The sequence below is a fragment of the Brassica oleracea genome, chromosome C4, assembly GCF_000695525.1.
Source record: "Brassica oleracea var. oleracea cultivar TO1000 chromosome C4, BOL, whole genome shotgun sequence".
Taxonomy (NCBI): domain Eukaryota; kingdom Viridiplantae; phylum Streptophyta; class Magnoliopsida; order Brassicales; family Brassicaceae; genus Brassica; species Brassica oleracea.
Window position 1 is genome coordinate 40237577 of NC_027751.1, and position 26572 is coordinate 40264148.

At 37.0% G+C, this 26572-nt stretch overlaps 2 protein-coding genes and 1 pseudogene across 2 annotated transcripts; all 3 read left to right on the forward strand.

The window, feature by feature from the left end:
• The first annotated feature begins 277 nt into the window (after positions 1-277).
• Positions 278-894, forward strand: LOC106340842. The gene has a single exon (XM_013779673.1). It carries the CDS (start codon positions 408-410, stop codon positions 630-632), a length of 225 nt encoding a protein of 74 aa, XP_013635127.1. The 5' UTR covers positions 278-407; the 3' UTR covers positions 633-894.
• A 6827-nt stretch (positions 895-7721) lies between these two features.
• Positions 7722-15953, forward strand: LOC106341616. Its single transcript, XM_013780340.1, has 8 exons — positions 7722-7862; positions 8197-8344; positions 8734-8807; positions 8999-12062; positions 12214-14758; positions 14856-15310; positions 15402-15518; positions 15621-15953. The coding sequence occupies exons 2-8, from the start codon at positions 8279-8281 to the stop codon at positions 15756-15758; spliced, it is 6459 nt and encodes a 2152-aa protein (XP_013635794.1). The 5' UTR covers positions 7722-7862; positions 8197-8278; the 3' UTR covers positions 15759-15953.
• A 3722-nt stretch (positions 15954-19675) lies between these two features.
• On the forward strand, positions 19676-25984 carry LOC106340947 (annotated as a pseudogene).
• Positions 25985-26572: the final 588 nt, after the last annotated feature.

Consider the following 26572-nt stretch of genomic DNA (forward strand, 5'->3'; position numbering starts at 1 on the left):
TACACGATTTTAATAGAGCTTTAGTATTTTGGAGATCATACACGTTTTTTTAAAGCATAATACAAAGGATCATTTACTTTAAACTAATTTGAAGCTATAATACTCTTTAGCCGACCAAAAAATAAACTAAAATTTTTAGTCGGCAATATATGTCTAAGTCAGAGAATTAATCAATTAAAGAAAGGAAATAGCGAAAAGGAAAAAGAGCACGAGCGTGGAGAAGCAGAATGGTTAAAGTGGAATCATATCCAAACGGTCATAAAAGAATGGCCGTTTCTCTATAAATAACGACTCTTCTCTTCATCATTACCAAACTCATCCTTCAGTATTTAAATCTTTTCAAAACACTTCCTCTTTTGTCATAATAATATAATCAAATTAATTACATAACTGAAACAGAACACAAAATGTCTTCGATGGGAGCAAACTACGCACAACTACAAGTCATGCAGAAGAAACAAAAGGAGAAGATGATGATGAAGAAGAGACTGGAAAAGGAGAGACATGGAGGGGTGGACGGTGGAGAAACCGTCGGAGTTTCTTCTGCCGCCCCTGGAAAGAGTGGTACCAGAATATTTCCAGTAAAGTCTTCTCTGTCGGCAACTTACGAAGAAGTAAGAAGGCAAGATTGAAAGTGTGAGACGGTCTTGTGTTCTATAAGTTAGACTTTGTGGTTTTGTGTGTTCTATAAGTTAGACTTTGTGGCTTTGTGTGTGATGTGATATAATTAAGTGCCATCCTTTGCGTCTAGGTTTTAAGTTACGTAATTTGTGTTACTTTGCTATATGTTATTGTTGCCAATTGTATTAAAAACATTGCATTTTTCGTACAATTCAATCAACATGTAAAATATTTCTTTATCCACAGTCTATTTTGAAATAAAAGTATTGACTTTGAGGCCTGGTCACGTAGATTTTCCATTTTATAGAAAAGTTGTCACAAAACGATGTTGATGTTGGTTTATTTTATTTATTTCAGACTTCTTTGGCAAAAGTTTTGTGGTTGACATTTTTTAAATAAAACGACTAAAAAGAAAAGTGTTATGATATAATGAGGATCTGAGATAGAGATTGAACGTTGTTCAAAAAAAAAAGAAGAAGATATGTAGAGATTGAACTCAACGTCCTCAGAACAAAAAAACTGAAAGGAAATCTGGTGTGAAATGATCGAACTGGATAGAAGTAGAGTAGAGGTTATATATGGGGAAGGTTGAGTGGTTTGATCGGTTACTTTCCTCCCATTATGATGTCGAGATTATTTAATTGTTTAGGTAGCATAGATTAGTTAAAGTTATTATGAACGAAAACAATAGTAAATGATGGCGGGCTAATGTTCTTTTTTCTCCAAAAAAGAGCGAGATGGGATTTTTTTTCTTCTTCTTATGTTTAGAGGTTTTGGGTCCGAAACGCTACCATACTCGACCACGACAACCCCATCGACGGTGACGCCAACCTTGACTAAGCCATTCCCTCCGCTAGTAGTGGCGGAACCACAAACATTTTTGATTAGGATTATAATAGAGAAAAAGACAAAAATAGCACTCGATCAAGTTTTTGTTCCCAAACTAGCACTCAAGGTCAAAAGTCACAAAAATAGCACTTAATGTTTTATCAAAATTCACAAACTTAGGGTTTAGAGTTAAAGGGTGGGGTTTAGGGTTTAGGGTTTAGGGTTTAGAGTTTAGGGTTTAGGGTTTAGAGTTTAGAGTTGAGAAATAAGGTTTTGGGGATAAGATTTCAAATTTTGAAAAATAAAAAAATTCAAATTTTCAAAGGATAAACTTAGAAATGTGTTATTTTGGTCATTTTAGTTTTTGAGTGCTATTTTTGTGATATAAACTTAGAAAGGTGCTATTTTGGAGATTTGCCCATTATAATATATAGATTTAATATTTAAATTAGATATGTATATTTTATTATAACAAAAATAATTTTTTTTAACAAATTAATGGGAACATATAAATTTTTTTAGAGAAATTAATGGGGTCAAATGCCAAATTTTAACTAAATATTATAAAATCTTTAGACGAAAAATACACTAAATTTTTTTCCCAAATTTTACTATGGTCACCTCCACATGTTTCTATCTGCCTCCGTCCCTCTCTACCATGATAAGTCAAAAGGAAGGTTACACATTAAAACCACTAGATTCATGTCCACTCCTTCCCAACAGGTCTAACTCCAAGTTCTGTTTATCGCTATCGAAGATCGACGATTCTAAAAGAAGAAAAAGATCAATAGCTCAAGAGAATCAATAACTTGGAATAAAACCAACTTTTCAAGGCAACCACATCAAAGGTGAGAAAATATAAGTTGATTTCCATTCAATATGATTATCTTGAACTAATAAACTTGATTTATGTCTTTGAGACTTTGACAACTTGTTTCAAAATCGCTTAAAATTAGCTAATGAAATGAAATGTAGCTTGTCATTTATCCTTTTGATTCTCGTTTTTGAATTTGACCCTAGAAGGTTATGAGCTGATAGGATAATCTTAATAAATCCCCCTTGCAGCTCTATAATTGGTAAGACTTTTATTAAAATAAAATACTGAACTTTATTCACTTGAGTTTCATATAAAACTTGTTCTTTCTAAGACTTTCTCGAGATCCGAAATTCCATTGTTTGAGAAACTGTATTGTATCACAGGTCTTCCACAAATTGTGTGGTGAAAATCAGTTCATCCATTACCTAACTCATTTCCGTAGCTCCTTTGTCTAAAACTAAATCAGCTTTTTGAACCACTCATCGACCAATTTCTCGCTTTAGAATCCTAGGAGTAATTTTTAGTCTTTGGCTTGTATCATTCTATATTTAGAGAGTGGTGGGCAAGATTCAGATCATACATAAAGTGGACATCTCGAACACTAGGCAGAATCAGGGGCGGACCCACCTTGGAAAAGAGCGTGGCACGTGTCACTTACTGTTAATATAATTCTCATGTGAAATGCTTAGATAGATGAAAAATGAGTAGCTCTTTTGGTTTAAATGGCTACATTGTGTTCCAAATGGCCAATTCTAATTTCAAACCCTTTAAATTGTCTTTCTAGTTTCTACTCTCCGTCTTGACAAAATAAAAGTTTCTACTTTTCGACACATTTTTAATTACTTTTTAATAAAATATTTTTCTTTTGACCTCATCTTTGCTACCTAAGATTTTTTTTTTTTTTTTTTTCAATTTTCTACACATTTTTAATTACTATTTCATAAAATAATTTTCTTTTTTTTCTTCTCTGGTTTACACAAAACTATTTTTCTTTCTTTATAATATTTTTCTTTTCTTTTCTAATACTAAATTTTCTATAAAAATCATTTATTCTAGTAGATTATTTCTACTAATTTAATTTTTCAATACTTAGATTAATAAAACTAAAAGGAATAAAGATTGTAACTATTATATGCAATATATAATTTATAACATTACTTAAAGTGAAAATTTAAAATTGTGAAAATTAATTACCGAAAATATATATAACCAAATATATATATATATATATATATATATATTTTTTTTTTCTTTTCAATTATCAAAAATATAAAAATTATTATTTCTTGTGGTTCATTTAAAGATAAGATGTAAAATTCTAATGCCTAATGTAAGTTTTATATTTTAATTTTATATATATTTTAATTTATTTATTATTCCACACATTAAAAAAATTTCTTGATCCGCCCCTAGAGGCAGATTACTTCCTTTTTGTCTAAGTTCGAGGAGCCCAAAGAGTGTTTGGATGAGGCGAAAAGATAATTTTGTTATTTGCTTGGCTAACTAAACAAAGATATCGGGCCTGCCTAGGAGATCTACAAGACAGGTAGAGCACTAAATCAATTATTAGGACCATAATCTATTGGGATCATAATCTTCATGATTGTTAATTAGTTTGCGAACAATGTGGCATGCAGAATAATTGGCGATAACGAAAGAGCACATGTGCACCATAAGGTTATACATAATTTTATTTTTTTGAAAGCTTTCTATTTAAATGTGAGTAACCATTGCAGCTTTGACAAAGATCATACAGTTTTTGAAAAGTAGCAGAGACAAGCCGTAGATTAAGCTAGTGATGGAAGCAATATGGTTATGCACAATTTACATATCATATGCTTTCATGGGCATAGTTGTCGCTAGAAACAAAACATGCGTCGTTGGAGAAAGCTTTGAGTCGTTTATTCCCATTAGCTAGGCATGAGGCCATGTGCTTTTCGCTTTCCCACGTTATATATTTTACCATCTTCTTAATTTGTTACCCCGACTTCTCTCACTTTCGGACAAAAATGGCTGTCATTTTTGGACAAGATAGAAACATCATGTCAATGAAATAGTTCGAAATGATTGTGATTGTTGACAATTGTTTTTAGTAACTTCCATAATGTATTTGGTGACACATACCTTTACCATCACAATCGTGATGGACTAATTACTCGAGTTTGGTAAATAATCAACATATAGATCCGATACCAACTACAGCAAATCTTTTTACCAAAAAAAAAAAAAAAACTACAGCAAATCTAATTTTTATCTTCTAAATTTTTATCGATTTTGCTTTAATATTTTTTTTTCAAAACGCTGAATGAAAACTATACAGAAACTCATTTTATTTTTAATTTTTTTGCTAAATTATATCAGAAACTCATTTTAGCTATAGACTCAGTTTTAAAAATTGAAACATGATTGTTTTTTAAAAAGACTATAAGAATAAAGGTGGATGTTCACAACTTCTACAACATCTTCCAATCAACTCCTATGTTAATAATGGTAATTTTTTCTTGTATCTTGCTTATTATTGTATACAGTAAAAATTCTATAAATTACTAATGTTGGGACTATGATAGTTTATAGAGTTATTAATTTACAGAAAATTTTCATCTTTAGACTTATATTTTTAAAAGTATTTTTTAAAGAAAATAAGAAAATAATTTTCTATTTCATATTATTATTATATATTAGTTAAACCTTTATAGATTTGAATTTCATCTATTTTTATGAGATTATTTGATACATTTTATGTATTTTGAACACATATGGAAGTATACAAAAAATTTTTTATATCTAATTCGTTAAAGTAACATCAAAATATTGAAATGAAAATTAAAAACTGGAGATACAGTACATTCTCAAATTAATAAACAATAAAATTCTTTATTTATGTATAAATAATTTTTTAAATATCATAATTATTAATTTATGATTTCAATGGAACTATATATTTAGCTAGGAGTTCTCTAAATATTATTATCTTATTATGTTTTTGAATTATGTCATATTTTACATCAGTCCAACTTGGGACCAGAAGTATTTATTAATTTACCGTGTCTATTAATTTATCGAATATTAATTTATAGAGTTTCTACTATGGTATTTTAGGTAGCTTGTTAATGAAAAATGAAGCCTAATTATCCATATTAATATATTTAAAATAAAGAATTCATTATTAAATTTTACTAACTAAATCAAATAATATGTTTTATATCAAACCAAAAATGAATTAAAATTAATTTATGAATAAATAATAGATAACATATAAATAAATAAAATTATAAATTAAAATTTATATCCAATTGAAATGATATTAACATTTCAGTTATTATTTTGGGTCATCTAACTGTAATTGAATGGATTAGCAATTGTATTCATTTGTAGTAATCCAGGCTAAAACTTGATAATACATGAACATTTAAAAATCCATCTTGTACTCTACAAATTGATATATTAATAATATAATAACAATCATCTGATCATTTATTTTACAATCTAAATTTACATATGAATATAATTTTTTTACCAGTTATTAGTTTTTTTTTTGAAAACTCAGTCAGTTATTAGTTAAGTTTGTAAAATGTTAACAATATCATAGATAAAAAAAAATCAAACAAATTTTAAAACTGAATATTACAAGTGAACAAATTTAAGTGTTAACTAGTGTTGAATCTGCACATCCATGCGGATTTATATATGATTATTTTTAAAATAATATTTAAAATATAAAATAAATTATAAAAATATATTTTATATCAGTTTTTTAATTTTTGTATATAATGTTATTTTTATAATTTATATTTATTAAAATTTATTTTTTGATGAAATTTTATTAATCATATTATTTTTGATGAAAATGTACTAATTTTTTAAAAAACATTATATTTCTGTGACTAAATTAAATTATTAATATTATATTTTGAATTTTTTATTTAATGTATTATATATCAATTTGATGTTTTTGTTTTTACTATAAAAATCTAACATAAAATGATACAACTAATAAATTATTATTTTTTGTTATATATAAAACGTTAATATGATAATTTAAAAAATAATTATCCTATACTATTTTCAAAATTAATTACCTAAAAATACGTAAAATTTGGCCTAGATTAAATATATATGGTAAGAAAATGAACAATAATTGTATAATAGAAATGTATTTTGCTTTTGTTGAAAATGTTATTGTTTAGATCTAATTTGTTTTTATTAGGAAAATATCACATATGAATAAATTTAGGATATTTTGTTAAATTTCTAGTTAGTGGTCTAACACAAACTTTTATGGTAGATAAAAATAATGACTCTATTTTAATAGAGTAGATTAACTACAATAGGAGCTTTATGAAACTAATATTCTACAGATTTATTTCATTACAAATTAAATAAAAGAAATATTACAAGATTTAAAACTGATAATAAATTTATTTATTTTGAGGATTTAAGCCTAAAGATTCTATTTGCACTACAATGAGTTTTCTTATGGACATGAATTTTTGATGTTATGACATGCTGGAAATTTTCAATAATCTTTTTCATTAATTTTTTTTTCATTAATCTGCACGATAAATTCTAAATCCATATATATTCAGTGCAAGACCACTATAAAACTGAAAAAATCTAATTTGTAAAAGAAATTGGGGCGTTATATCAAATAAAATCATAATGGCACTGGCCTTAGGGAATCTCCAACCCTATTCCAAAACCCACTCCAAACTCCATTTTGCAGTAAAATCATCTTCAACCCCACTCCAAAATCCACTCAAAAATGGTGTAATAGATATGATTACTCCAAATATGGAGTAAACCAACTCATTACTCCAAAATGGAGTTGAACTTTTTTATTTATAAAATGGTCCTCCATATTTAAATATTTTCGATTTAAATAAAATATTATTATAAATAAATATATAAATATTATTTCACTATATATATTATTAAAGTTATTGTTAATATTTCTTAATTATATAAATATCCATCTAGTGAACTATTTTATGCAAAAAAATATATATAATATAAAACATAAAAGATCATACATATAAAAAATAAAAGATAAACATCATATAAAAGATATATAATATAAAACATAAAAGATCATACATACGAAAATAGACTATTTTGCAAATAGTATAAATGAAAGATGATATTACTAAATTTTTAATAACATAAAGCATAATATATTAAAAATATTCTATTTTGGAGTAGTAAATGGAGTAATACATTGGAGCAAAACTCAACTTTATTTTAGAGTTATTCTATTTTGGAGTAGAAAATAGAGTAATACATAGGAGAAGTTCTTAGTTTAATAGAATCGGTATCTAAGCCGAGCCGTTTAGTTATTCGAGTGTGTGTCGGTGGACAAGCCAAGCCGGCTCCAGTATGAGAACACTCTGTCACTCTCCACCAGCCCACACCCAGCTCTCTCTCCTCTCCTCTCCTCCCTTTTATACTTTTTTTTTTGTAGTCAAATAATTACAGAAAGAAAGAAAGAGAATCCGAATCCTCTCTCTCTAATCTCGTCTTCTTCGCTTCTCCTCTACGAAACTGAGAAATGCAGAACTGATTGTACTTTCTCCTTCCTTCTTCTCGCATTTCCTTTGAGGTTAGTTCAAATTCTTCTTCCATGGATCTATCTGCATGCTTTAGTACATCGGATCTCTTGTGTGTAGACTAGATGTCGATTCCAGTGAGATCCGAGATTCAGCTCCGATTATAAAACTAGATTGCGTCACGATCTGAATCCTACATTCGTAAAACTTTCCTGATTTAGCTTAGTTCGAATCTGGAATCTCACCATCAAGATTTGGATCGAGATTTACGGTTTGATTTTAAGTTAGATAGAGTGATATTATAGTCATCGGTTTGCAATTGCATTTAGCTTTGTTCATACTTGTGTGGTATATTTCATCTGATCTCCGCTTGCATGATATCTGCAGGGGCGTTGATGTTCTGAGGAGGGTGTTGGCTGAGTAGATCCGGGCCAAGGTCTTTGGGTCTAGTTTTGATTTAAGAGAAAAAATGACTAGTGCACTCGGATGGAGATTCTCTTCTGCTCATGGGAATGGCCTTGCCCCTAACGACACTGTAATCGCTTTGTTTCATTATTTACTTCCCATTTCTCCATATTAGTGGTATTAAGAGTGGGGAAATACGATTAAAAACACATGAGTTTATCGCTTGCGTGCGTATATTCCTTGACTCATCTTTTGTCTGACTATATCTTTCTTCCTTTTTCATTTTTTCTTGTACGTCTGTGCATCCAGCAAAAAGAATGTCATAAAGTTCCCTTCTTTACTATTGAATCCTAAACTAATTGACAATAATACTATAAATGCAACATTAACAATTTGCGTTGTTTCAGTTTTGTTATATCTGATATAGCGTCATGATCTTAGATGATATTCTTTCACTGAACGCTTTCCACTACATACTTTTTTTTTAACTTGATTTACGTTGCGTGGTCATGATCACAGGAGAGAACTGGGGATGTGAAGATTCCAGATTCAGAGCCTCCAACTCCACATTCAAGCGCCAAGATGAATTTGAGGTAACGCAAATATGTGTGTTTTGTCACCGTGTAGGAGCCAGTCAGTGATCATGAGGGTTTGTTGCACCGCAGTCTTAGTTTAAGAGTGCATTTGAAAATCACTGTTATCCTTTTAAATGAAACCATTTAAGTAGAAAGAGAATACTGCCTGAAACAGTGACTAGTATCTAACATTTCCCTGTCACCTGCAGAGATCGTACAACCAGCATGGAAGATCCAGATGGGACATTAGCAAGTGTTGCCCAATGCATTGAGCAGCTGCGCCAAGGGTCATCATCTGCACAAGAAAGAGAAAACTGCCTGAAACAGTTACTGGACCTTATCGAAATGCGTGAAAATGCATTCAGTGCTGTCGGATCACACTCCCAAGCTGTGCCAGTACTTGTCTCTCTTCTCCGATCAGGATCACTTGGAGTGAAGATACAAGCTGCAACCGTCTTGTGTTCACTCTGCAAGGAGAACGAACTTAGAGTTAAGGTATTACTTGGGGGATGCATTCCCCCATTGCTTGGTCTTCTCAAGTCTAGTTCAGTTGAAGGACAGATCGCTGCAGCAAAGACAATCTATGCTGTTTCTGAAGGTGGGGTGAAAGACCATGTTGGATCGAAAATATTTTCCACTGAGGGGGTTGTACCAGTTCTGTGGGACCAATTGCGCAGTGGAAACAAGAAGGGAGAGGTTGATGGTTTGTTAACTGGTGCACTTAAGAACCTTTCTAGCACCACGGAAGGATTCTGGTCTGAAACAATTCGAGCTGGGGGAATGGATGTACTTGTGAAGCTGCTTACAAGCGGGAAGGCAAGTACAGTATCTAATGTGTGCTTCCTTCTTGCTTGCATGATGATGGAGGATGCCTCTGTATGCTCCAGTGTATTGACTGCGGACATTACAAAACAGCTTCTCAAGTTGTTAGGATCAGGCAATGAAGCCTCAGTAAGGGCAGAGGCTGCTGCTGCTCTCAAGTCACTTTCTGCTCAATCTAAAGAAGCAAAGCGAGAAATCGCTAATTCCAATGGTATTCCTATTTTGATAAATGCAACAATAGCTCCATCGAAAGAATTCATGCAAGGTGAATATGCGCAAGCATTACAAGAAAATGCAATGTGTGCCCTTGCTAATATTTCCGGTGGTTTGTCATATGTCATATCAAGCCTCGGTCAGAGTCTTGAATCTTGCTCCTCACCTGCTCAGACTGCCGACACTCTTGGGGCTTTAGCTTCAGCTTTGATGATATATGATGGCAAAGCAGAAACGACCAGGGCATCAGATCCATTGGTCATTGAGCAGACTCTGCTGAAACAGTTCAAGCCTCGTCTAACATTCCTTGTCCAAGAACGTACCATTGAAGCACTTGCAAGTTTGTATGGGAATTCAATACTCGCTGTTAAACTTTCCAATTCAGATGCAAAACGTTTGCTTGTTGGTTTAGTAACAATGGCAGCTAATGAGGTTCAAGATGAGCTTGTGAAGGCTCTTCTTATGCTGTGCAACCATGAAGGTAGCCTGTGGCATGCACTACAGGGCCGTGAAGGGATCCAATTGTTGATATCTCTTCTGGGTCTTTCATCCGAACAGCAGCAAGAATGCGCTGTTGCACTTCTTTGCCTTTTGTCTAACGAAAATGATGAAAGCAAGTGGGCCATCACTGCTGCTGGAGGTATTCCTCCACTTGTTCAGATTCTAGAGACAGGGTCTGCCAAAGCCAGGGAAGACTCCGCAACTATCCTTAGGAACTTGTGCAATCACAGCGAAGATATACGTGCTTGTGTTGAAAGTGCTGATGCTGTCCCTGCTCTGTTATGGCTACTAAAGAACGGTAGTTCCAATGGTAAGGAAATTGCTGCCAAGACATTGAATCACTTGATTCATAAATCAGATACCGCAACAATCAGTCAGCTTACTGCTTTGCTGACCAGCGATCTACCTGAGTCTAAAATGTATGTTTTGGATGCCTTAAAAAGCATGCTTTCTGTGGTCCCATTCAGTGACATGTTGCGTGAAGGCAGTGCGTCAAATGATGCTGTTGAGACCATGATCAAGTTGATGAGCTCCGCAAAAGAAGAAACTCAAGCAAATTCAGCCTCAGCTCTTGCAGCTATCTTCCAGACCAGAAAGGATTTGCGTGAGAGCGCTCTAGCCCTCAAAACTCTCTTCTCGGCCATAAAACTCTTACATGTTGATTCTGAGAAGATCCTTGTTGAGTCTTCCCGCTGTATGGCAGCAATTTTACTCTCAATCAAGGAGAATCGCGATATGGCCATTGCTGCCAGAGAAGCATTGCCTACTCTGGTTTCACTTGCCAACTCTTCCGTTCTAGAAGTTGCTGAGCAAGGAATGTGCGCATTGGCCAATCTGATATTAGACAGTGAAGTTTCAGAGAAGGTCATTGTGGAAGAAATTATTTTGTCAGCCACAAGAATCTTACGTGAAGGAACAGTATCTGGGAAGACGCTTGCAGCTGCTGCAATTGCTCGCCTGCTTAGTCGTCATCGAATTAATGCTGCTTTGACAGATTCTGTGAACCGTGCTGGAACTCTGCTTGCTTTAGTGTCTCTTCTAGACTCTGCCGACGGAAGATCTGATGCGATATCAGAGGCCCTAGATGCGCTTGCTATATTCTCGAGGTCAGGAGCTAATGGAAATGTAAAACCAGCTTGGGTTGTTTTGGCTGAATCTCCGAACAGTATGGCCCCAATAGTCTCATCTATAGTGAGTGTTACCAATCCCTCTTTACAGGATAAAGCTATTGAAGTGTTGTCAAGACTTTGCCGAGATCAGCCTATAGTTTTGGGAAACATGGTCAACAATGCCAGAGATTGTGTGTCATCTATAGCTAAAAGGGTGATAAATTCCAGGGACCAGAAAATAAAAATTGGTGGAGCTGCTATTATTATCTGTGCAGCCAAAGTTAACGACCAGAGGATGATAGAGAATCTGAATGAGACACAATTGTGTGCCAAATTCGTTCAAGCACTTGTTCAGATTCTAGATTCACCTCAGATATGTGTGCAAGATCAGGAAAAGGATGATAATATCTGCATATGCATTCATCCCAAAGAAAAAGTGGAAGATGAAGAAGAAGATGCAACAGAAATCTGGGAGGGTTCCACGGGAGCGACGCTTATCTCTGGTGACAATTTAGCCATCTGGTTGCTATCGGTTCTTTCTTGTCATGATGAAAAGAGCAGAGCAGTAATATTGGAGTCGGAAGGCATCGAGTTGATTACTGATAGAATAGGCAACCGTTTTCTCCAGGTATTTAACTCTCTTGTAGATTGCAATCTTTGATTCAAAGTTTATTATAAGCTATTAAGAAAACATATTACCAATCTATGCTACACTTGACTCATTTTGGCACGCTAGGTTGTCTTTATATTGTAACTCCTAATACTTTTATACATTTCAGGCTGATAATGGAGAAGACACCAACATTTGGGTCTGCGCTTTACTGCTAGCCATACTTTTCCAGGACAGAGAAATCACCCGCGCAAATGCAACGATGAAAGCTGTTCCAGTGCTTTCAAATCTGGTGAAGTCAGAGGAATATGCAGACAGATATTTTGCAGCACAAGCACTAGCTAGTCTTGTCTGTAATGGTAGTCGCGGAACTCTTCTATCTGTTGCAAACTCCGGTGCTGCTGCTGGGTTCATATCCCTGCTTGGTTGTTCTGATGATGACATAAAAGAACTTCTGCAGTTATCACAGGAGTTCATGTTAGTGCGTTACCCAGACCAAGTTGCCCTTGAGAGGCTTTTTCGAGTTGAAGATATAAGAGTTGGGGCTACTTCACGAAAGGCTATTCCCTTACTCGTTGATCTTCTTAAACCAATTCCAGACCGCCCCGGTGCTCCACTACTTTCACTTAATCTTCTAACTCAGCTTGCTGGAGACTGTCCACAAAACATGATTGTCATGGTAGAGTCAGGTGCTCTCGAGGGCCTCTCCAAATATCTTTCTCTTGGACCTCAGGATGAGCAAGAAGAAGCTGCAACAGTTCTTTTAGGTATCTTATTTAGCAGTGCTGAAATTCGAAGGCATGAGTCAGCATTTGGCGCTGTCAGCCAACTTGTAGCAGTTCTGCGACTAGGTGGAAGAGGAGCAAGGTACAGTGCCGCCAAGGCATTGGATAGCCTCTTTACTGCTGACCATATAAGAAATGCAGAGTCTTCCAGACAAGCTGTTCAGCCATTGGTAGAAATTCTCAATACTGGTTCAGAGAGGGAGCAACATGCTGCTATTGCTGCACTTGTTAGGCTGTTGAGTGATAATCCATCTCGGGCATTGGCAGTCGCAGATGTGGAGATGAATGCGGTGGATGTTCTCTGCAGGATCCTTTCTTCAAACTGTTCTATGGAGCTGAAGGGGGATGCAGCAGAATTGTGCTATGTTCTTTTTGCAAATACAAGGATTAGGTCCACGGTTGCTGCAGCGCGTTGCGTTGAGCCTCTCGTCTCTCTCCTTGTGAGTGAATTCAGCCCTGCACAGCATTCCGTTGTGCGGGCGCTGGACAAGCTTGTCGACGATGAACAATTGGCGGAACTAGTTGCGGCTCATGGGGCTGTGGTTCCTCTTGTTGGCCTTCTCTATGGTAAAAACTATGTGCTTCATGAGGCTATATCAAGGGCTCTAGTGAAGCTAGGTAAGGACAGGCCTGCATGTAAACTGGAAATGGTGAAAGCTGGAGTTATCGATTGCGTACTTGATATTCTCCATGAAGCTCCAGATTTTCTTTGCGCTGCATTTTCAGAATTACTTCGCATCCTTACAAATAACGCTACTATTGCCAAGGGCCAATCTGCTGCAAAAGTGGTGGAGCCTCTTTTCAATTTGCTGACGAGGTTGGAGTTTGGACCTGACGGGCAGCACAGTGCGCTGCAAGTTCTAGTAAATATCTTAGAACATCCTCAATGCCGAGCTGATTATACACTTTCTCCGCACCAAGTGATTGAGCCACTAATCCCACTGCTGGACTCTACATCCCCGGCAGTACAGCAATTGGCAGCTGAACTTCTGTCTCATCTGCTCTTCGAAGAGCATCTGCAGAAGGATCCATTAACACAACATGTGATTGGTCCCTTAATCCATGTTCTTGGATCTGGCATACACCTATTGCAGCAGAGAGCTGTGAAAGCTCTCGTTAGCCTTGCTCTAACATGGCCAAATGAAATAGCTAAAGAAGGTGGTGTGAGTGAGCTGTCCAAGGTGATACTGCAAGCTGATCCATCGGTTTCGAATGTTTTATGGGAGTCAGCGGCATCGATTTTGGTAATCATCTTGCAATTTAGCTCCGAGTTTTACCTGGAAGTTCCTGTTGCTGTTCTCGTAAGACTGCTACGCTCTGCATCTGAAAACACAGTGGTTGGTGCACTTAACACTCTACTAGTGTTGGAAAGTGACGATGGAACCAGTGCTGAATCCATGGCTGGAAGCGGAGCAATAGAAGCTCTTCTTGATCTTCTAAGGTCTCATCAGTGTGAGGACACAGCAGCGAGACTGCTGGAGGTACTTCTCAACAACGTGAAGATTAGAGATTCAAAAGCCACCAAGACTGCAATATTACCCTTGTCCCAGTATCTCTTGGATCCACAGACTCAAGCTCAGCAGGCGCGATTACTGGCAACTTTGGCCCTCGGTGATCTATTCCAAAACGAGGCACTAGCTAGAAGCACCGACGCAGCTTCTGCTTGCCGTGCTTTAGTCAATGTGCTTGAAGAACAACCTACTGAAGAAATGAAAGTAGTGGCTATATGTGCTCTGCAAAACCTTGTTATGCATAGCCGGTCCAACAAAAGAGCAGTTGCCGAGGCAGGTGGTGTACAGGTCGTCTTAGATCTGATCAGTTCCAGTGACTCGGATACGTCTGTTCAGGCTGCAATGTTCGTAAAACTACTTTTCTCTAATCACACCGTGCAAGAGTACGCATCTAGCGAGACCGTCAGAGCAATAACTGGTGAGAAAATAATCTCCTTTCCTTCTTTATTGTTTCGATCTGCTCTTTCTTATTGCTCATCTTATATATCCTATCTTTACTTCCTTCTAATTTGCAGCTGCTATTGAGAAGGACTTATGGGCCTCTGGAACCGTGAATGATGAGTATCTAAAAGCTTTAAACTCTTTGTTTAACAACTTCCCACGTCTAAGAGCCACCGAGCCTGCAACACTAAGTATACCGCATCTAGTTACATCGCTCAAGACAGGGTCAGAGGCAACTCAAGAAGCTGCCTTGGATGCATTGTTTCTTCTCAGACAAGCTTGGTCAGCGTGTCCAGCCGAAGTTTCTAGGGCCCAATCAGTTGCTGCTGCAGACGCCATCCCTTTACTTCAGTACCTAATCCAATCAGGTCCACCGCGGTTCCAGGAGAAAGCTGAATTCCTCCTGCAGTGTTTGCCAGGTACTCTAGTGGTCACGATCAAACGCGGTAACAACATGAAGCAATCTGTTGGTAACCCGAGCGTGTTTTGTAAGATAACTCTCGGTAACACTCCTCCAAGACAAACCAAGGTATGAAATGACTCATTCCCCCCCTTACTTCAGGTTACTGTGACTAGTAAGTCCCGAGAGACTAACTAAATTTATCGTTTTGTTTATTCAGGTTATATCGACTGGTCCAAATCCAGAGTGGGACGAGAGTTTCTCATGGTCATTTGAGAGCCCTCCCAAAGGTCAAAAACTTCACATTTCATGCAAGAACAAGAGCAAAATGGGAAAGGTATATACACATCCATCAAACTTAAGTCATATTCAACAGTTTCAATGTTTGCATTCTATCTGTGAATCAGTGGCTTACTGTCTCTGCTTTTTGTTTCTGCAGAGTTCATTTGGGAAAGTAACGATCCAAATCGATCGAGTGGTAATGCTGGGAGCAGTTGCAGGTGAATACAGTTTATTACCAGAGAGCAAAAGTGGCCCCAGAAACCTTGAAATCGAATTCCAGTGGTCTAACAAGTAAAAACATCACTTCATTTTATACTCTTCTGTTTTTTGAGGGCGAGAGTTCTTCAATCAAAACTAGTTTTTTGGCCAATTTTTTTTGTGTTTTTGTTTTGATCATTGTATTGCTACTGTGTATAGTTTGTTTGTACTTTGTATTGTAATGTAATGTTTTGGTGATTTACAACTATTTTTAATCATCTTTCTAACTGTATGTTAGTGATTATATTCATTTTGTACATTTTGTTGTCTTTGTGTAACTTCATTTATCCTTCTGGTGTGTGTCACTTTGTTTTGGTTTTAGTTTTTCTTGACAATAGCACCTTAGCGAATTGAGAAATTCTGACTAATGAAACCTATCCGAGCATTTTTATTAAACATACTGGGGTCGGCCCGCAGGATATTAATTAATTTGATATTCACTAAATGTTCGAGTTGAAATTTGTTTTAAGATTCAAAAATTTGGTTATTAATTAATTTGTTATTCACTAAATGTTCGAGTTAAAATTTGTTTTAAGATTCAAAAATTTGGTTATCTGTTATGTGTTACTTATTAGTATGCGGTGGTATAGTTGTTTTTCGATTATTCTTGCTTTGGTATTGTATCAAATTTACTAATTGTCCAACTCATAATTATAGGTGTATAAATGTGGATTTGTGATAAAGTTTGATGACAATACTGTTTTTTCTTTTTAATTCTTATTCATAGTGGAGTGTGCATGTGTCAGAAAGAGGCCTATAACAACTTTTATGTTTTTGCGTATGGATTTTAAATATATATTATTTTGTATAATGCATACTTGCTCTACAACATTTGCTTGTAAACTAAAAAAACTGTTTTCTATATTTTTAAAAGAGAAAATATTTAGTCTATAATATAACATGGACATATGTATTGACTATATATAGAAGTTGGGTGTTATTTTAAAATGACATATGTATAGAGGTTTTTCAACCATTACTTCACTGGCACAAAACATTTATAACTGTAAATATCTTCTTTTAAAAGCAAAACTAATAAAAACGTATACAACAAATGTATTTTGATATATATTATATGCATCAAGTTATAAAGGTTGGAAACATTGCAAAACTGTTTGGAGCAAAGTTTTTAACTTCACGATCTTCATCTTGACGTCAGTTCAGTGTCGGCCCTGGCCACAAGCAGAAGAAGCATGGGCTTCCAGCCGACACGATAATAAGTATTTTCGCGGCCACATATTTATTAAAAGTGACTTCAGCCTAGTGGTTCTAAGAGAAACTACCAGTGCTAGAGGTACTGGGTTTGATTACCCCTGACTGCATTCATTTATTTTGGCTCCAAATATAAAATGGGACACGTGTCACTCCCATAACGCACGACTTGATGACGTGGCTTCACGGGAGAGAGGCGGACATTTCTTTATATATATAGATTAATCAAATGAACAGATATGTCGGAAGTAGGGATGTTAATGGGTTTACCCAAACCCACTAATAATGGGTTGGGTTGGGTTTTTACCCATTAATTGGGTCAACCATGAGTATTAATTTTAAAACTCATATTTATGTGTAAATACAAAAGGGTAATGAGTGTACCCATGGGTTTTCAATTATATATATAGATTTTCACAATTTTAATTAAATTATACAAAATTTGCAAAAAAAATTTTTTCCGTTATAACCAAAAAATGAATTTTTCCGCCGAAACCGTAAAAATATTTTTTTTCACAGAAACCGAAAAACTGAGTTTTTCTGCCGAAACCACAAAACCAAGTTTTCCCGCCAAAACAATAAAACTAAGTTTCCCGCCAAAACCGCAAAACCGAGTTTTCCCGCCAAAACCGCAAAACCGAATTTCCCGCCAAAACCGTAAAACCGAGTTTTTCCGCCAAAACCGCCAAAACCGCATAACCGAGTTTTTCCGCAAAAACCGTATAACAGAGTTTTTCCGCTAAAATCGTAAAATAGAGTTTTTCGACTGAAAACCGCAAAATCGAGTTTTCCCGCCAAACCCGCAAAAGGTGTTTTCCCGCCAAACCCGCAAAAGGTGTTTTCCTGCCGATACCGTAAAACCCAATTTTTCCGCCAAAACCGCAAAAAACGATTTTTCCCGCCGAAACCGAAAAACCGAGTTTCCCGCCAAAACCGAAAAATCGAGTTTTCCCGTCAAAAACAAAAACGAGTTTTCCTGCTAACACTGCAAACCCGAATTTTCTCGTAAAACCGATTTTTTCCGCCAAAATCGCAAAAAGGTTGTTCCCGCCAAAATCGAAAACGGGTTTCCCACCAAAATCTAACAAATTTTCCCGCCAAAACCGTAAAAACAAGTTTTTCCGCCAAAACCGCAAAACCAAGTTTTTCCGCCAAAACCAGAAAGATTATTTTTTCCGCAAACCGCAAGAATGAGTTTTTCCCACCAAAACCACAAAAACAAATTTACCGACCATAAACCGCAAAAAGAAAATTTTCCGTTAAAACCACAAAAACAACTTAACAAGTTTTCTCGTTAAACCATAAATGAGTTTTCATGTCAAAACGAGGTTTACTGCTAAAACCTTAAAATGAGTTTTCTGGTTAAAATGGCAAAATAATTTTTTTTCTGATAAAGCGAATTTTTCCGCCAAAATCGTAAACGAGTTTTTGCGCTAAAAGTTTTCTATAAAATTGCAAAATCTTGTTTATATATTAAAGCTTACATTAATGGTACTAATATTTTACATGATCTTCAGAATAAATAAGATAATACTTTGGGTACCCACGGGTAAACCTATACCATATTGGGTTATTTTTTGGGTTTGGATTTCAACTTTGATGTTGCTGAGTTTTTGTAGATTGCGTATAAACTGGGTTGTGTTATTTGTGGGTTGGGCTCGGCTGTGTTATTTTACCTTACGTCCTTACGTTAACATCCTAGTCGGAAGTATCAAATATAGCATATTCATTATCTGGCACATGATACAACAATTGAACAAGATCGCCAAGCTCTTGCTGTAAATACTTTACAAGGCCTTATAGTGCTCTATCAAAGCTGGTCTTATGCATTCCTTGCCTAGAAAAAGAAACTGAGGGCTTTCTGACTGGTAAAAGCTCAGAACTAGTCTTTTTTCTTGGTGAAACTTCTGGACAAGTATCATTAAGAAAAACTCTATTAACAAGAAATCTTCTTCTTCTTTTTTTGTCGACGCCCATCTTGTAAGATCAAGTGGTAGTCGGGTTTGAGTCGTTCCGAAGAGAAGTTCTGTCCGGCTGAATCTGATCTACATGGGAAAAGGACAAGAAATCTTCTTATAAATCTTTTCTTTCAAAATAAAACTATTTTCAAGATTTGTTGTACTAAACTCATTTCGATTATCTTACCCCCTCCCCCCCCCCCCATTCGATCTTTTTAGAAGTCATTTTCTCTCTATTTACTATTTATAAACAGTTTATTGTTAAATTTATGTTTCTTCACGATAATAATTACACGGACCACATGTAGATATTTCTATCCTATTTCTTTAAAACAATTAGCTAGAAAATTAACGTAACTACTTTGCAACATGCATTTTCCAATATGCATATTCTTAGCATTTTCACGTAAATTGGGAATAAACTAAGGAAAAGTAACATTTTCTTTTTTTGCATTTTAGGATTTGTCTGAAATTGTAGGCCATATGACGGACCAAAACTTCCCACGTCAGCTTCATATTCTAGTTTTTTCACACATTTTAATAAAACACATTAAATTTGCATATTTTTTTGTGATTATTTTTTCCCATAATTTTAAACCAATAAAAGATCAATTAGTGCAATTAAGATTTTTGAAGTTTGCAATTTGTTAATAAAACAAGTATTGAAAATATAAAAAATAGATCTTTTTGAAACAATTTTTTTTTCTAGAATATGTATCTTAAGGAACGGAGGGAGTATTTACTATGGAGAACCACTTTTTAATAAATGAATGCTGAATGGGAAATGAATTGCAGTTCATTACTTTTGCATGAGATCTGCTTTTTATCTGTCTTTCCTAAGTCTCAAACTATATTAGTTGTTGGGACGTATCTGTTATCCATTTTCTTACATTCATATCACCAATATGGCTGGCCGTGACGTTCTCCTCCTCTCCCTCCTTGTCATCACCATCTCTGTCGACGTTGCATTCGCCGTAAGTTCCCTAAGTCTCATCATGACCCCTAGACTATGACTTTTCTAATCCATATGCACTACACTAGACTAGTATTCTTACACATATATTCATTAGGTTATGAACTTATAATGTGTGTGTCCTTCATTAGTTCCTTTTACTACTTTTGTTAATTTGGCAGGACCGTGAACCACACTGCGTCTACACATTCTACATCGAAACCGGACCGGTGGACGGTGCCGGCACAGATTCGATCATAAGCGTTAAAATCTCCGACAAATCGGGACAGGGCATTGATATCCAAGACATAGTGACATGGGGTGGGTTAATGGGACCAAGTTACGACTACTTCGAGAAAGGCAGTTTGGACATTTTCAGTGGTAAGGCGCAGTGTCTTCCAAGCCCAATCTGTTCACTGAGTCTGACCTCTGACGGCTCCAGCGTTTAGCCCGCCTGGTATGTTAACTACGTGGATCTCACAACGGTCAGTGTTCATGTAAAGAGTGCACATCAATACTTCGATGTGGAGCAACGGCTTGCGTCCGATACGCCGCCGTATAATCTCACTGTCGTACGGAACAACTGCCAGGTCTCTGATAGGTTCAAATATACTTACAAGAGGAAGAAAGGGAAAGAAGTGGATTAAAAGACTCTAGTGGAAACAGAAGGTTTACGGTTACAGACTTGAAGAATAAACAAAGGAGTATAAATAGTCATTGACATGGTTGTTAGATCTTTATCGATTAAGTACATTGATGATTCTTAGCGATGAGCTGAGTCTACTCAGGTGATAGAGTAGTTGAGATTCTCAGGTGATAGAGATCTCCATTGTTGTACTTATCGAGCTTACTATCAATATACATACATTTCCTCTATTATCTGTATCTTTACTCTACCATTGGTTCGGTGAAACTGGTCGGACCGAACGCGATCGGAGTTTGCGAGTTGAATCGAGTCAGCTCAGCTCGAATCGATCATCGGAGTTCTAAATCACACCGGTGACGCGATGTCGAAGGCGAAGGTGGGGGAAAGTCCGAGACCGGTGGAATCGAAGGAGGAATTCGAAGTCGAAGATCAAGATATGGATATGGAGTTTCTCAAAGGCGGTTACATCCGTCTCAATCGAGCTCGTAAACAAGCAGATTCCAAAATCGACGAGGTGAATCAACAGTTGCGATCGATACTCAAGATTCTGGAGAAACCTGACTTGGCGACGAAGCCACAAATGGAACCAGGATCTTCTCAGCATCAGGTATACTCACAAAATTGGGAACGAAACCGGGATTATCATCCGCTAGGTTATCGATCTGGGCATATGAATGTTGCGAATAGAGAGTCGATGTTGCAGAAAATACAGATGCCACTATGCCAGTCTTTGCAGGAACACAACCTTATGTGTGGATTACAGAGGTGGAAAGATGGTTTACTATTGGGAAGTATGAGGATGATGAAAAGCTGGAGCTGGTTGGATTGAGTTTAGAAGGGAAGGTTAAGAAATGGTTTGGATGGGAGTTGAAACGAAAGGGATTTGCTAGCTGGTTTGAGTTTAAAGAGAAGTTGATTCTGCGATTTTCAGAGTCGATTGAAGATGAACCTGCAAGCAGACTCTTTGCTATCAAGCAAACATGGTCAGTGAGCGATTACATCTCAGAATTTGAGGAGCTTTCAGCGCTAGTGCCAAACTTAGACGATGACCATCTGATCAAGATCTTTTACAACGGTCTCAATCAGGAAATGAAGGAGGTGATAAGAATGAAGGAACCAAAGGGGCTGGAGAACCATATTGCCGCAGTTCTACGAATGGAATCGAGTGCTTTTTGTAAAGTGGTGAGCGAAGCAACCAAGAAGGGGGCAGTGACGCAACCGAAACCCTTTACAAACCCACTGAAGTCATCTTCCGGGTACAACTCACAGAGATCAAGTTCTGAGGCTGCAACCAGATACAATTCAGGTCAATAGTCGAATACAAGCACTGCGGTAACTACGAAAGATCAGAGTATTCAGAGCAGCTCTACAGATGCTCGTCCTCGAATGAAATATTCGAAGGAAGAGTTAGATTGGATGCGAAGGGAGTTCATTTGTTTCAAGTGTGGTGCAAATGGGTGGAGTCGAGCCCATAAATGTCCTAATCAAGAGCTGCGAATTCTTACAGTAACCAATGGATGGGAACTGGAAGTGTTAGATGATCAGGAGAGAGATGAAATTGAGCTGACTGAATCATCTAAGTTTCGAGAATTGATGACATTATCACTCAATTCATTCATGGGTCGTCATTCACCAAAGACAACCAAACTCTTTGGAAAGATTGCTAACCTTGAGGTGATCGTGATGCTAGACAGTGGTGCTTCACATAACTTCATCACGCCAAAAGTGGTCCAGCGTCTGAAGCTGCAGATTTGTGCTGAAACAAGCTTCGACATTCAGCTAGGAAACGGTGTCACAGTACAGAGTTCAGGGGTGTGTGCTGATGTTCAGTTTCAACTAGCAAATGCCGAGTTCACATCGGACTTCATCACGTTGGAATTAGGGATGGTGGATGTTATTTTAGGAATCCAATGGCTTGAGACTTTAGGAAAATGCGAGGTGGATTGGAAGGCGCAGGAACTGTCCTTTGTTCATAATGGGAACAAAGTGACACTGTTCGGGGATCCAACACTCCATTGTTCCAAACTCTCGATGAAGTCATTGGCTCCTATCTCAACTACTGATGTTAAAGGAAGAGTAGGGCTTTATACATCAGCAAGTGAGGTAACATTACCCATTCCGTGTATTCCGTTGACGTTGGAGAAACTCTTGGAATCCTTTGATCATGTGTTTGCCCTCCCTACGGGTTTACCTCCCTTTAGAGGCATTGATCACGCAATAAATTTGCAACCAGGAGTTTCCGCCATCTCCGTGAGACCTTACCGTTACCCACACGCAACAAAGGTGATTATGGAAAAGATGGTGAATGAAATGTTGGAATCAGGAATCATCAGAATCAGTACAAGTCCGTTCTCAAGTCCGGTCTTGTTGGTAAAAAAAAAGATGGAACTTGGAGATTCTGTATCGATTACAGAGCGCTGAATAAGGCAACGATTCCAGATCGATTTCCCATCCCAGTTATTGATCAGCTCCTAGACGAATTACATGGAGCTATGGTTTTTTCAAAACTGGATTTGCGTGCGGGGTATCATCAAATACGTATGAAAGAGGAAGACATTGCGAAGACTGCTTTCAGGACAGTGGAAGGGCACTATGAGTTCCTTGTAATGCCATTTGCGCTTACAAACACCCCAGCCACTTTCCAATCCTTGATGAACACAATCTTCAAGAAGTATCTCCGGAAGTTTGTCTTAGTCTTCTTTGACGATGTGTTGGTCTATAGCAGAACGGTGGAAGAACATGAGGAACATTTGCGAGTGGTGTTACAGATATTGGATCAACAGAAGCTACTAGCAAACAAGAAGAAGTGTTCGTTTGGTTTATCCCAAGTAGAGTATCTCGGCCACATAATTTCAAAGGATGGTGTTGCAACAGACTCAGCGAAAACAAAGACTATGAAGGAATGGCCCATTCCGAGATCAGTTAAACAGCTTCGCGGGTTTTTGGGGTTGACAGGTTATTACCGACAATATGTTAAGAGTTATGGAACAATAGCCAGGCCGCTAACAGACTTATTGAAGAAGGATAATTTTGAATGGTCGGCGCCAACTCAAGAGGCGTTTGAAAGGCTCAAACAAGCAATGGTCGAAGCTCCTGTGCTAGCTTTACCAGATTTCAACAAGCCCTTTATCATTGAATCAGACGCTTCAGGGTTTGGAGTAGGAGCAGTTCTGATGCAGGATCGTCGTCCTATTGCTTACTTCAGTCACGGGTTAACGGCAAGAGAACAACTGAAACCTGCGTATGGGAGAGAATTGATGGCAGTGGTCATGGCAGTGCTTAAATGGAAGCACTATCTTCTAGGGAGGAAATTCATTGTCCACACTGATCAAAGAAGCTTGAAATATTTGCTGGATCAGAAGGAAGTTAATATGGAATATCAAAGATGGCTGACGAAATTATTGGGTTTTGATTTCGAAATTATCTACAAACCAGGCTGTGACAACAAGGCTGCTGATGGATTATCTAGAATTGAGCCTATGCATAGTACATAAATGAATTCCTTATTGCTTTCGTTAACAATTCCCTCAGTGATTCAGTTACAAGACCTCTACAAGGAGATTGCAGACAGTAAGGAGATTCAGGAACTGATCAAGCTTGTTTCAGCGGGTACCTTGGCTAACAGACACTACACAGTGACTGATGGGAGACTTTGGTATAAGAAGAGGTTGGTTATTCCGAAGCAATCCACCTTCATTCCTCTGATTTTATCTGAATGCCATGATAGCACGTATGGAGGTCATTCTGGTGTTCTGAAAACAGTCAAACGTGTGCAGTTGATGTTTCATTGGGAGGGGTTATACAAACGTGTGCAACGCCATGTGATGGAGTGCAAGATATGTCAAACACATAAGTATTCAACGTTATCACCTGCGGGGTTACTACAACCATTACCTATCCCTCGGCAAGTGTGGGAGGATGTTTCTATGGATTTCGTTGAAGGCTTACCAAGTTCTCAAGGGAGTAATGTGATTATGGTAGTGGTGGACCGTCTCAGCAAATATGGCCACTTCGTCGGGTTAAAACATTCGTTTACTGCGGTCGACGTCGCCTCTAAGTTCATGACGGAGATGGTAAAACATCACGGGTTTCCTAAATCGATTGTCTCCGATCGAGATCGCATCTTTTTGAGTAACTTTTGGAAGGATCTCTTTCGCCTCTCAGGAACAAAACTGAAGTACATCACAGCCTTTCACCCGCAAACAGACGGGCAAACAGAGGTTCTTAATCGTTGTATGGAAACGTATCTTCGGTGTTTTGCTTCTGGTCATCCAAAGACATGGCATAAGTATTTAGCGTGGGCAGAACTGTGGTACAACACTTCGTTTCATACCGCGTTGAAGGAAACGCCTTTTCAAGTGGTGTATGGAAGAGAACCTCCTAAGTTGTTGAGGTTTGAAGAAGGGTCTACGACTAACTATGATTTGCAGGTGACGTTAAAGGAACGGGATGAGATGCTACTACAGATTCAACTACATTTGGCTAGAGCTCAACAACTCATGAAGACGCAAGCTGATAAGCATAGACGGGATGTGCAGTTTGCAGTGGGTGATCGTGTGTATCTTAAGTTGAAGCCGTTTCGTCAAAGCACAGTGGCTCGTCGTTTTTGTCAGAAGCTGTCTGCGAAGTTCTTCGGTCCTTATGAGATTGTGGAGCGTATTGGAAAGGTGGCTTATCGTCTCAAATTGCCAGAGGACGCGAAGATACATCCTGTTTTTCACATTTCGCAACTGAAGGCATCTTTGGGACAGGATCACGTCTTACAAGAGATACCACCTACTTGCACGGATTTGGAGAACTTAATATGGGAACCTGAAGACGTATTGGCTGCGAGAACGAATGACGATGGACTGATGGAAGTATTGGTAAAATGGAAGGGCCACTTGGATCATGATGATGCTTCGTGGGTGTTGCTGTCTGAGTTTCAGGCTTCTTTTCCTCATTACAAGCTTGAGGGCAAGCTTGCTCTCAATGGGGGGGGGGAAGAAAGGGAAAGAAGTGGATTAAAAGACTCTAGTGGAAAAAGAAGGTTTACGGTTACAGACTTGAAGAATAAACAAAGGAGTATAAATAGTCATTGACATGGTTGTTAGATCTTTATCGATTAAGTACATTGATGATTCTTAGCGATGAGCTGAGTCTACTCAGGTGATAGAGTAGTTAAGATTCTCAGGTGATAGAGATCTCCATTGTTGTACTTATCGAGCTTACTATCAATATACATACATTTCCTCTATTATCTGTATCTTTACTCTACCGGTCTCTCCTATGGAGAGTATCGGGTCGGGTCTGAGATCCGGAAGAGTCTCTCCTAGGATCGTGTTGTAAATCAATGTCTGGGAGATTTGTGTTGAAGTGTGGTTGCAATAATGTAAACTATCCGATCGAATAAAAGTGTCGTCTATGCACATTTGATAGAGTAATGTAAAATGAACTGATCGAATGAAATCATATATATGAACGTGTGATTGCAATAAGAAGAGTCAATGTCTTCATCTGATGTTTTAATCTGTTCATCTTTTGTCGCTTCCTCACGTTCATCTTGTATGATAGAGAAAAAAGACTCCTTACATAAAAAATATGCCGATGGCATTGATTCTTTACATAGATTAGAAATGAGAAAATGACTAGGATAGCACTAAAAAAGTTTTTGTCACAAATATAATCTCTAACAATAAAAATAACAAAAATAGCACTTAATGTTTTATCAAAAGAGATAAATATGCATTTATACTCCAATGGTAAATTAATTTAGACATTAGGGTTTAGAGTTAAGGGGTGAAGTTTAGGATTTAGGGTTTAGGGTTTAGATTTTAAGGGTGAGGTTTAGGGTTTAGGGTTTAGAGTTAAGGAGTGGAGTTTAGGATTTAGGGTTTAGGGTTTAGGATTTAGGGTTTAGGGTTTAGAGTTTAGGGGTAGGCTTTAGGGTTTAGGTCTTAGAGTTAAAGGGTGGGGTTTAGGATTTATGGTTTAGAGTTTAGAGTTGGAGAGTTGAGTTTTGGGATAAGATTTCAAACTTTGAAAAATAAAAAAAATTTAAATATTTCAAAAAATAAAATGTTATTTTGGTCATTTTAGTTTTT

Bases quoted from the DNA above. Each gene is read 5' to 3' on its own strand.
- LOC106340842 (XM_013779673.1), top strand. From the start codon at position 408: ATGTCTTCGATGGGAGCAAACTACGCACAACTACAAGTCATGCAGAAG.
- LOC106341616 (XM_013780340.1), top strand. From the start codon at position 8,279: ATGACTAGTGCACTCGGATGGAGATTCTCTTCTGCTCATGGGAATGGC. The intron at 12,063-12,213 runs GTATTTAACTCT...TATACATTTCAG, and splicing joins TAGGCAACCGTTTTCTCCAG to GCTGATAATGGAGAAGACAC. The intron at 14,759-14,855 runs GTGAGAAAATAA...TCTAATTTGCAG, and splicing joins GACCGTCAGAGCAATAACTG to CTGCTATTGAGAAGGACTTA.